The sequence below is a fragment of the Pristis pectinata genome, chromosome 43 (assembly GCF_009764475.1).
Source record: "Pristis pectinata isolate sPriPec2 chromosome 43, sPriPec2.1.pri, whole genome shotgun sequence".
Taxonomy (NCBI): domain Eukaryota; kingdom Metazoa; phylum Chordata; class Chondrichthyes; order Rhinopristiformes; family Pristidae; genus Pristis; species Pristis pectinata.
The window spans coordinates 2,049,071-2,061,177 of record NC_067446.1 but is presented as its reverse complement, the minus strand read 5'-3'; the positions used below and the strand labels follow the sequence as shown (position 1 = coordinate 2,061,177).

The 12,107-nt window shown below is 49.6% G+C and overlaps 1 protein-coding gene across 6 annotated transcripts in view; it reads left to right on the top strand.

Moving 5' to 3' along the window:
• The window catches only part of LOC127566581 (serine/threonine-protein kinase WNK3-like), a 108,607-nt gene that overhangs the window by 83,828 nt on the left and 12,672 nt on the right, over positions 1-12,107 (top strand). For all 6 annotated transcript variants that reach the window (XM_052009032.1, XM_052009029.1, XM_052009030.1 and 3 more), the window contains exons 12-15: positions 3,080-3,196; positions 6,139-6,309; positions 8,522-8,570; positions 10,686-10,799. In XM_052009032.1, coding sequence (XP_051864992.1) covers positions 3,080-3,196; positions 6,139-6,309; positions 8,522-8,570; positions 10,686-10,799 — 451 coding nt within the window. The remainder of the gene's footprint in view (positions 1-3,079; positions 3,197-6,138; positions 6,310-8,521; positions 8,571-10,685; positions 10,800-12,107) is intronic.

The following is a 12,107-nucleotide window of genomic DNA, read 5'->3' as shown; positions in this document are numbered from 1 at the left end:
TGGTTTCCTCCCATGTTCCAAAGACGTACGGGTTAGGAAGTTGTGGGCGTGCTATGTTGGCGCCAGAAATGTGGCGACACTTGCAGGCTGCCCCCCAGAACACACTATGCAGAAGATGCATTTCACTGTGTGTTTCAATGTACATGTGACTAATAAAGAGATCTTAAAAATCCTGAGAGGGCCTGATGGGTATATATTGAGATGTTTCCACGAGTGGGAATGTCTGGAATGAGGGGACATTGTTACAAAATAAGGGTCAGGTCATTTAAAACAGACGTGGAAATTTGTTCTCACAGAGGGTAGTGGATCTCGAATTGTCTGCCTCAAAGAGTGTGGAAGGCAGATCATTAGAGCGATTTAAAGTGGAGGTAGATACATCTTTAAAAGATGAGTAAATTATTTTATTATTGTCACATGTACTGAGATACAGTCAAAAACTGTTTTGCATGCCATCCATACAGATCATTTCATCACATCAGTGCATTGAGGTAGCACAAGAGAAACCAATAACAGAATGCAGAATAAGGTGTAACAGTTACAGAGAAAGTGCAGCGCAGGCAGACAATAAGGTGCAGGGGCCACGACGAGGTAGATTGTGAGGTCAAGAGTCCATCTTATCGTACCAGGGGACTGTTCAATAGCCTTATAACAGCGGGGTAGAAGCTGTCCTTGAGCCTGGTGACATGTGCTTTCAGGCTTTTGTATCTTCTGCCCAATGGGAGAATGGAAAATGTCCAGAGTGGGTGGGGTCTTTATGCTGGCTGCTTACCTAGGCAGTGAGAAATGTAGACAGAGTCCATGGAGGGGAGGGTGGTTTCCGAGATGTGCTGAGCTCTGTCCACAGCTCTCTGCAGTTTCTTGCAGTTATGGGCAGAGCAGTTGCCGTACCAAGCTGAGATGCATCCGGATAGAATGCTTTCTATGGTGCATCAATAAAAATTGGTAAGCATTAGGGGGGCATGCTGAATTTCTTCAGCCTCTTGAGGAAGTAGAGGCGCTGGTGAGCTTTCTTGGTCATGGCGTCTACGTGGCTGACCCAGGACAGGCTGTTGGTGATGTTGACTTCCAGGAACTTGAAGCTCTGAACCCTCTCGACCTCAGCACCATTTATGTAAACAGGAGGGTGTACATAGTCCCCCTTCCTGAAGTCGATTACCAGCTGGTGTTGGTTTATTATTGTCACTTGTACCGAGGTACAGTGAAAAACTTGTCTTGCAAACCGATCGTACAGGTCAATTCATTACACAGTGCAGTTACATTGGGTTAGTACAGAGTGCATTGATGTAGTACAGGTAAAAACAATAACAGTACAGAGTGAAGTGTCACAGCTACAGAGAAAGTGCAGTGCAATAAGGTGCAAGGTCACAACAAGGTAGATCGTGAGGTCAGAGTCCATCTCATCGTATAAGGGAACCGTTCAATAGTCTTATCACAGTGGGGTAGAAGCTGTCCTTAAGTCTGGTGGTACGTGCCCTCAGGATCCTGTATCTTCTACCCAATGGAAGAGGAGAGAAGAGAGAATGACCCGGGTGGGTGGGGTCTTTGATTATGCCGGCTGCTACACCAAGACACCAAGAGGTAAAGACAGAGTCCAAGGAGGGGAGGCTGGTGTCGGTGATGCACTGGGCTGTGTCCACAACTCTCTGCAGTTTCTTGCGATCCTGGGCAGAGCTGTTGCCAGACCAAGCCGTGATACATCCAGATAGGATGCTTTCTGTGGAGCTCTTGAACTGGCATCCACCACTTCCTCTGGCAGCTTGTTTCACACTCACACCACCCTCTGAGTGAAGTAGTTTCCCCTCAGATTCCCCATATATATTTCCCCTTTCACCTGAAACATCTGTCCTCTAGTTCTAGTCTCACCCAACCGAAGGGGGAGAGACCCTGCATGCATTCACCCTATCTGTACCCCTCATTCTCCTGCACTCCAGGGAATAAAGTCCTAACCTATTCAACCTTTCCCTATAACTCGGGTTATCAGGCTGTTGTTGGTTTTAGTATCATCAATAGAGTCACCACGTTTTGTGGGAGAGGTTTCAAACAGTGGGAAGTGTTTAGCTGTTCTGGATGGAGACCCAAGAGATGGCAGCTGCTGGTATCTGGAGCAACACAAGATGCTGGAGGAACTCAACGGGCCAGGGCTGCATCTCTGGACAGAGCCCAGATGCCGGGTCCAGACCCGAAACGTCAACTGTCCATTTCCCTCCATTGATAAGAGTCACAGGGCAATGCAGCACCCAACTCCAGACTCTCTCTCGTGGTTTTGCAGCTGACAGTGTTCTTTGCAAGACTCTTGCGAGCCACACAGATGTCCCTGCCGTTTTAGGGGGTGGTTAGCAATGGGCGATAAATGTTGGTCTTGCCAGCAGCACCCTGATCCCAAAAAAGATCTTTAAAACCACCCCCCCCCCCCTCCCATCTCCCCCTCTCTCGGCCCGATTACATTTTCCCCTGAGTCAGTTGGGTGAGCCCTGTCTGCTGCTCTTGCTGCCTCGGTAAAGCAGCCAGCCATAATCAAAGACCCCACCCACCCCGGGCATTCTCTCTTCTCCTCCCCCCCCCCCCCCCCCCCCCCCCACCAGGCAGAAGATACAAAAGCCTGAAAGCACGTACCACCAGGCTCAAGGACAGCACGGTAGTGTAGCGGTTAGGATAACACTATCACAGTGCCAGCGACCCGGGTTCAATTCCGGCTGCTGTCTGTAAGGAGTATGTACATTCTCCCCGTGTCTGCGTGGGTTTCCTCCCAGATTCCAAAGACATATGGGTTAGGAAGTTGTGGGTGTGCGATGTTGGCGCCAGAAGCGTGGCGACACTTGCGGGCTGCCCCCCAGAGCACTTTACACAAAAGATGCATTTCACTCTGTTTCGATGTATGTGTGACTAATAAAGAAATCTTATCTTAGCGACTATCCTGCTGTTATGACTATTGAAGGTTAATAAGTTAAGACTAAATAATAAGTTATAAATAATCTTAATAATGTTATGAGACTGTTGAACGGGCCCCCTGTATGATAAGCTGGACTCTTGTCAGAAGTTTCGAGACATGTCATCGGCAAGCTGTTCCCTCCACCGGCAGGTTTCCAGCGCGGGTGACAACATGGTGGAGTGCCAGCTGGAGACGCACAATAACAAGATGGTCACCTTCAAGTTTGATGTGGACGGGGACGACCCCGAAGACATAGCCGTCTACATGGTAAGTCTGCATAGCGGCAGAAAGCAACCCCCCCCCCCCCCCCCCCCCCCCCACCCCAACTCCTCCCGTCTCTGCTCCAGTGACAACCCAACCAAGTGGCACCTCTGACAGCGAGGGGAGCCTTCACTCAATGAAGAGTTTGTCACGGAGGCGCACAGCATGGAAACAGGCCCTTCGGCCCAACTGCTCCATGCTGGCCAGTCCAAGCTAGTCCCACTTACCAGCATGACCTTCTAAACCTTTCCTATCCATGTACCTGTCCAAGTGTCTTTTAAAAGTTGTTATTGTACCTGTCTCAACCACTTCCTCTGGCAGCTCTTTCCACATGTTTAAACAAAAAAAAGGTTGCCCCTCAGGTTCCTATTAAATCTCTCCCCTTCACCTGCGCCCTCTAGTTCTTGATTCCCCAGCCCTGGGGAAAAAGACCAAGGGCACTCACCCTATTTATGTCCCTCATGATTTTTGACACCTCTATCAGGTCACTCCTCAGTCTCCTACGCTCCCAAGGAATAAAGTTTCTAGCCTGTCCAACCTCTCCCTATAACTCAGTCCCTCAAGTCCCGGCAACATCCTGGTGCAGCCTCCTCTACATTGGTGAGACCCGGCGCAGATTGGGAGAAGCTGCTCCGTCCTCCGGAAACAGCCAGGATCTCCCAGTAGATCAAGCCATTTTAATTCCACTTCCCATTCCCAAACTGTGTCTGTTCACAGCCTCCTCCACTGCCAAGTTGCGGCTAGATGCAGATTCGAGGAACAGCACCTCGTATTCCACCTCAGTAGTCTCCTGATGACATGAACATCGATTTCTCTAACTCGTGGTAACCATGCCCCTCTGTTTTCCCCCCCCCTACCCCCCTTTTGTCCTACTGGCCCTATCACCCCCCTTCCCTTGCCCCTCCCTCCTGTCTTCTTGATCTGCCCATCACTCACACACTCCTCCCTCTGGTTCTCTTCCCCCCCCAACCTCCTTCCCTTTATTCCATGGTCCACTGCCCTCTCCCATCTTCTTCAGCCCTTTGTCACTTCCACCTCGCATCATTCCCACTCCCCTCTCACCTGAATCCACCTATCATCCACCAGCTCTTGCTCCACCCCCTTTCTCTTACCCCCCCGCACTTTTCTTTCCGGTCCTGATGAAGGGCCTTGACCAGAACGTCAACTGTCCATTTCATAGAATCATAGACCATAGAACAGTACGGCACAATACAGGACCTTTGGCCCACAATGTTGTGCCGACCTTTAAACCTCGCCTAAGACTATCTAACTCCTTCCTTCCACATATCCCTCTACTTCAAATTCCTCCATATGCTTATCCAGCAATCTCTTGAACTTGACCAATGTACCTGCCTCCACCACCGCCCCAGGCAGCGCATTCCATGCCCCAACCACTCTCTGGGTAAAAAAACCTTCCTCTGATATCTCCCTTGAACTTCCCACCCATTACTTTAAAGCCATGCCCTCTTGTATTGAGCATTGGTGCCCTGGGAAAGAGGCGCTGGCTGTCCACTCTATTGCTCTTAATATTTTGTACACCTCTGTCATGTCTCCTCTCATCCTCCTCCTCTCCAAAGAGTAAAGCCCTAGCTCCCTTAGTCTCTCCTCATAATGCATATTCTCTAAACCAGGCAGCATCCTGGTAAATCTCCTCTTCACCCTTTCCAACGCTTCCACATCCTTCCTATAATGAGGCGACCAGAACTGGACGCAGTACTCTAAGTGTGGCCTACCCAGAGTGTTGTAGAGCTGAATCATTACCCTCCACAGATGCTGCCTGACCCACAGAGTTCCTCTAGCATTTTGTGTGTTGCTCCGGATTTCCAGCATCTGCAGTCTCTCTTCTGACTCTTTGCAAATCCTTTGTGCGCCCTTTCCAGTTTAATAACATCTTTCCAGTCCTGATGAAGGGCCTTGACCAGAACGTCAACTGTCCATTTCATAGAATCATAGACCATAGAACAGTGCGGCACAATACATGACCTTCGGCAGTGACCCCTCAGTCTCCTGTGCTCCAAGGAAAAAAAAGTGGTGAGGCCTCTGGAGGCTTGAACCTGTGGATCCTGGTTGCCCATATCCCTTATCGTCCTTTTATTCCCCTTCCCCTGTTGTTTTCACTCTTGGCTCCAGAGTGAGCAGATTTCAGAACAGAATGGTTCAGCACAGGAACAGGCCCTTCAGCCCACAATGTCTGTGCTGGCCACGATGCCAATCTAAACTAATTCCATCTGCCTGCACATGGTCTATATTTCTCCATTCCCTGCCTGTTCGTTGCGCCTAAATTCTTATAAACGTTGCCATTGTATCAGTTTCTACCACTTCCCTGGCAGCTCGTTCCAAGCACCTACTCTGTATATTAAAAAAAAACTTGCCTCACTCATCACCTTGATATCAGATTGTCTCCTCTAAAAGGCATCTGTGAAGCTGATGGGTTTTTTACAGCAATCTTGTAGTTTCATAATCGCCATCAAGTCCAGCCCTTTGCTTCAAGTAGAAGATTCCAGATTGTTTAAAAGAACTGAATTCAACCTCCCCAGCTGCAGTAGTGGGATCTGGACAGATGCCCCCCACATCACAGACCTCATCTGATTTCTTTTCTTTCTCCATTCCCTGCCTGCGAACTCAAAACTTGCTAATAACTCATTGGCTTGCCCTGAGATTCCAGCAGGAATTCAAGGGGCCAGACAAGCTTCCTTCTGTAGAATTTCCACAATTCTGTGATCCTACAAGTTTGTGGCTCATCCAATTTCCCACTGGATCACCACTTTTCCCTGACGTTCAAAAATCGATCATTTTCAGCCTTAAAATGACTGCGCATCCACAGAATTCTAGGATCGAGAATTCACAATTTCTTTGCAGCCTGTCTCTGTCTCAATCTTCAACATCCAACTCCTCACAATAGAATATTACCCCTAGTTTTAGGTTCACCATCTTGTCTTTTGTCCCAGGTGGAAAACAATTTCATGCTGGAGGGTCAGAAGCTGAAATTTATCGAAGAGATGAGAGCCATCATTGCCGATTCCTTGGAGATCCTACGAAATCTGTCTGAGGCCGATCGGGGGACAGATGTCGCTCCTCATCACCCCCTGGCGGGCACTGGGCAGCCTGACCACAGCTTGGTGAGCGATTCCTCCATTCTCAAAAAGCCAGTCGAGTCTATTGTCACAGCGCAAGTCCATGTATGCACAGGTGCAATGAAAACCTTGCGGCAGCATCACAGGCATGTAGCGTCAGAGAAAAACAAATTATATTCAATTTTTACAAGAAAGAACACAATTAGAACAAAAAAATGTCCGTTATAGTGCCAAGTGTGGCTAAGCTGTAGCGATTAGGATTGTGCCGGTTGGTTTAAGAACCAAATAGTTGAAGGGAAGTCGCTGTTCCCGAACCTGGTGGTGTGGGACTTCAGGCTTCTGTGCCTCCTGCCCGACGCTAGCTGCGAGAAGATGGCATGGCCCGGATGGTGGGGATCTTTGTTGCATTCTTGAGGCAGCGCCTCCTGTAGATACTGGGGACGATGGGGAAGGATGTCCCCGTGATGTATTGGGCTGAGTCCACAACTCTCTGCAGCTTCTTGTGTTCCTGCGTGTTTGAATTGCCGTTCCAGACCGTGATGCAACCAGTTAGGACACTTCAACAGTACATCTGTAGAAGTTTATTAGAGTGTTAGGTTACAAATCAAATCTTCTTAACTTCCTAAGAAAGTAAAGATGCTGGTGTGCTTTCCTTGTGTTTGCATCTACATGCTGGGCCCAGGATATGGTGTTGCTAAAATGCAGTGATTAGGGTTGTGCTGGTTGGTTGAAGAACTCAATGAACAACCCACAGAAGCTGCTGTCTTGGACTGCTGAATGGCAGGATTCTGGGTAGTGTGGAGGAGCAGAGGGATCTGGGGGTCCATATCCACAGATCCCTGAAAATTGCCTCAGGTGGATAGGGTAGTTAAGAAAGCTTATGGGATGTTAGCTTTCATAAACTGTGGGATTGAGTTTAAGAGCCGCGAGGTAATGATGCAGCTGTACAAAACTCTGGTTTGACCACACTTGGAGTACTGTGTCCAGTTCTGGTTGCCTCATTATAGGAAGGATGTGGAAGCGTTGGAAAGGATGCACAGGAGATTTACCAGGATGCTGCCTGGTTAGAGAGTATGCATTATGAGGAGAGACTGAGGGAGCTAGGGCTTTACTTTTTGGAGAGGAGGATGAGAGGAGACATGATAGGGGTATACAAAATATTGAGGAATAGCTAGAGTGGACAGCCAGCACCTCTTTCCCAGGGCATCAATGCTCTATACAAGAGGGCACGGCTTTAAAGTAATGGGTGGGAAGTTGAAGGGAGATATCAGAGGGAGGTTTTTCACCCAGAGAGTGGTTGGGGCGTGGAATGCGCTGCCTGGGGCGGTGGTGGAGGCAGGTACATCGGTCAAATTCAAGAGATTACTGGATAAGCATATGGAGGAATTTAAAATAGAGGGATATATGGGAGGAAGGGGTTAGATGGTCTTAAGTGAGGTTTAAAGGTCGGCACAACATTGTGCTGTACTGTTCTATGTTCTATGAACATATCGGCTGGAATGAGGAGATTGGGGGAGGAAAGGGTTGACTGTGTTGCACCCTTTGGAAGGGGGGATGGAGGTTGACTGTTGCACTCCTTGGCAGGAAGAGTTGAGCATTGCATCCGTTGGAATGGTGGGGGGAAGGATTGACTGTTGCATCTCTTGGTGGAGGAAGGAAAGGTTTAGTGTTGCACCCCTCTGTTTGTGGGGGAGGATGGTTTAGTGTTACACCTCTTGGTTTGGGGGCAGGTGGTTTAGTGTAGCACCCCTTGGTTTGGGGGGAGGGAAGGGTTTAGCGCTGCACCCCTCAGTTTGGGGTTGGGGGAATAGTTTAGCGTTGCACCCTTTGGTGTGGAGGAGGAAGGTTTACTGTTGCACCCCTCGGTGGGAGAGGGGGAAGGTTTTATCATTGCACCTGAGTGGTAGGAGGGGGAATGATCACCCCCGTGTCTCCTTACTGCCTGGGTCTGCTGTCCAGTACAGAGCACCATCAGACATGGATCCACATTCTCCTTTCCCTCTCCCAGCTGCGCTTGTTGCCCCCTAACTCCCCCCACTCCCCACCTCCCCCAAACTCAAGAGTTCTGTCACTGGCCCAGTGACAGCTGAAGAACTCTGGGGAGATGATATGTGGCTGTTATCTTCAGGAGAGAAGTGGGGGCAATTGGAGTTGGGTCAGAGGGGAGGAAATACCCCTTCTTGTGTTGGGCCTTAGAAAACATACTTGATTTTGGCTGTTGTTTCAGATGTTAATCTTTGCTTTTCTGTGGGTTTAGCACATAGGTGCAGAGCAGTTACAGATGAACCAAGCACTCTCGCAGACATGTGAGTACAGCGGGATCCAGTCTCTGTAGCGTCATTCACCGGCACGCGTTTGACCGTGATCGCGGTGACCCTTCTGATTCCGAGAAAGTCCTGTTGACTCTGCACGCCTTGTGCACAGCAGGCAGCTGGTCTGTTTCGGTCTGGATCGACTCTGTGGCTTGAGGCATCGCCCAGAGGTTGCACCAAGTTGCAGCTTCCACTCCGCTGGGTTACCAGGTCTGAGCTGAGCCATCGGGAGGGTTTCAAACTCCAGAGACCCGGCTTCAATCCCGACCTCCAGCGCTGTCTGTTGTGGAGTTTGTAACAACTTCCTGTTACTGCGTGGGTTTCCCCTGGGTGCTCTGGTTTCCTCCCACTTCCCAAGGATATGAGGGGGTGGGTTAATTGACTGCTGTAAATTAACCCTAGTGTGTAGGTGAAGAGCAGAATCTGAGGGAGTTGATAGGAATGTTACAGCAAAGAACATAGAAAACCTACAGCACAATTCAGGCCCTTCGGCTCACAAAGCTGTGCTGAACATGTCCCTACCTTAAATTACTCGGCTTACCCATATCCCTCTATTTTTCTAAGCTCCATGTACCTATCCAAAAGTCTCTTCAAAGACCCTATCGTATCCGCCTCCACCACCGTTGCCGGCAGCCCTTCCCCGCACTCACCACTCTCTGAGTAAAAAAACTTACCCCTGACATCTCCTCTGTACCCACTCCCCAGCACCTTAAAACTGTGTCCTCTTGTGGCAACCATTTCATTCCTGGGGAAAAGCCTCTGACTATCCACACGATCAATGCCTCTCATCATCGTATACACCTCTATCAGTTCCCCTCTCACCCTCCGTCGCTCCAAGGAGAAAAGGCCGAGTTCACTCAACCGGCTTTCATAAGGCATGCTCCCCAATCCAGGCAGCATCCTTGTAAATCTCCTCTGCACCCTCTCTATGGCTTCCACATCCTTCCTGTAGTGAGGCGACCAGAACTGAGGCACAGTACTCCAAGTGGGGGTCTGACCAGGGTCCTATACAGCTGCAACATTACCTCTCGGCTCCTAAATTCCACGATCGATGAAGGACAATACACCATCTCGACCCAGAATGTCCATTCTGTTTCCCTCCTTGGGCGCTGCCTGACCCGCTGAGTCCCTCCAGCGGTTTGTTTTCTCAATCCCCTCTCCGATCTGCCCTTCATCTCTCCCTTTAGTGGTTCCACCTTATCACCTTCCAGCATTGAAGCCTGACTGTCCCTGCTCATCGCTCTCCAGCCTCTTGTCTCCACCTTCGCCTGCCCTCTTCCCCCACCTGGCTCCATCTGCCCCCATGTTTGCTCCCTTCTCTGCTTAGAATCATAGAACAGTACAGCACAATACAGCCCTTCGGCCACAATGTCATGCCGACCTTTAAACCTCGCCTGAGACTCTCTCACCTCTTCCTCCCACATATCCCTCTATTTTAAATTCCTCCATATGCTTATCTAGCAATCTCTTGAATTTGACCAATGTACCTGCCTCCACCACCACCCCAGGCAGCGCATTCCACGCCCCAACCACTCTCTGGGTGAAAAAACCTTCCTCTGATATCTCCCTTGAACTTCCCACCCATTACTTTAAAGCCATGCCCTCTTGTATTGAGCATTGGTGCCCTGGGAAAGAGGCGCTGGCTGTCCACTCTATTCCTCTTAATATTTTGTACACCTCAATCATGTCTCCTCTCATCCTCCTCCTCTCCAAAGAGTAAAGCCCGAGCTCCCTTAGTCTCTCCTCATGATCACACTCTCTAAACCAGGCAGCAGCTTCTGCCTATCACCCACCTGACTCCCAACTCCACTCCTTTCCCCCTCCTGCCCATCATCCCTCACCCCTCCTCGATTTACCAATCACCTACCAGCCCCTGCCTTGCCCATCCTCCATCCCCCCCTCCCCCCCCGCCCCCCCCCCCCCGCCACCTCTTTCCACAGGCCATCTCCACTCTCAGTCCTGAGGCAGCATCTCGACCCGAAACATCAACAGTTCTTTTACCCCTCATAGATGCTGCTCGACCTGCTGAGCTCCTGCAGCAGACTTTATTTTGTTCTTGGCTCCCTTCTGAATGTGTGTGTGTCTGTTCAACTTCTCTCTACACTTCAGGTGAGGCTGGCCAGCACTCCTCGTCTGTGGGACGCTGGAGATTCTTCATCAATCAGAAGGTCAAGACCCACGAGGCGGAGATTCAGAGTGACCACCAGCTCTGCTCCGAGTCCGGTAAGGACCACCTGAACCCTGGCAAGGTTGTAAATACTAAGAAACCCCTTTCCCTTCTGTCTGCTGTCTGGCTCGCTGGATGTTTCCCAGGATGGCAGAACCAAATCAGCAACGCGTTTGATGCATTTTGGGAAGGCAAACGAGGGTAGGATGTTTACCCTAATTGGTAGGTCCTTAAGAAGTGTGGATGATTCAGAATCAGATTTATTATCACTGACTTTTGTCATGAAATTCGTTGTTTTGCGGCAGCAGTACAGTGCAAAGATATAAAATTACTATAAATTACAAAAATAAAGATAGTGTTCATGGACTGTTCAGAAATCTGATGGCGGAAGGAAAGAAGCTGCTCCTGAATTGTTGAGTGTGGGTCCTTGGGCTCCTGTACCCCCTCCCTGATGGTAGTAATAAGAAGAGGGTGGTGAGGGTCCTTGGTGATGGATGCCACCACCTTGAGGATAAATGGATTGACCTTGGGGTACGTCAAGAAGTGGGAGCACCAGGTGGTGAAGAAGGTACATGGGATGCCTGCCTTCATTGGCAGTAACGTGGAGCTGAGATGTTAGATCACAGCTTGAGAAAACATTGGTCAGGCCACAGCTGGAGTATTGTCTGCAGTTCTGGTCGCCGTACTATAAGAAGGATGCCATTGCACTGGAGAGGGTGCAGAGGAGATTCACCAGGATGTTGCCTGGGGTGGAGTATTCTAGTTATAAGGAGAGATTGGATAGGGCCGGGTTTGTTTTCTCTGGAGCGGAGGAGGCTGAGGTATGACCTGACCTGACAGACTTGTGAGGGGTTAGATAGGGTAGATAGTAAAAAATCTTATTCCCAAGGTGGAGATGTCAGATCCCCTTTAAATCTTTCCCCTTCCACCTTCAACCTATGCCCTCTAGTTTTAAACTCCCCGACCCTTGGGAAAAGACCCTATCTATGACCCTCATGATTTTATACACCTCTCTCAGGTCACCCTTCAGTCTCCTACGCTCCAAGGAATAAAGTCCGAGCCTGCCCAACCTCTCCCGATAACGCAGTCCTGCGAACATTCTCGTAAATCTCCTTTGCACTCTTTCTAGCTTAATGCTGACTTCCCTGTAATAGTGTAGCCAACACCATACATAGTACTCCAGGTGCGGCCTCACCAACGTCTTGTACAACTACAGACTAACATTCCAGCTCCTGTACTCAATGCCCTGACCGACTGAAGGCCAGCGTGCCAAACCCTGCCTTCACCACCCTGTCTACCTGTGACGCCACTTTCCAGGAACTATGTACCTGTACTCGTAGGTCCCTCTGTTCTACAACACTTCC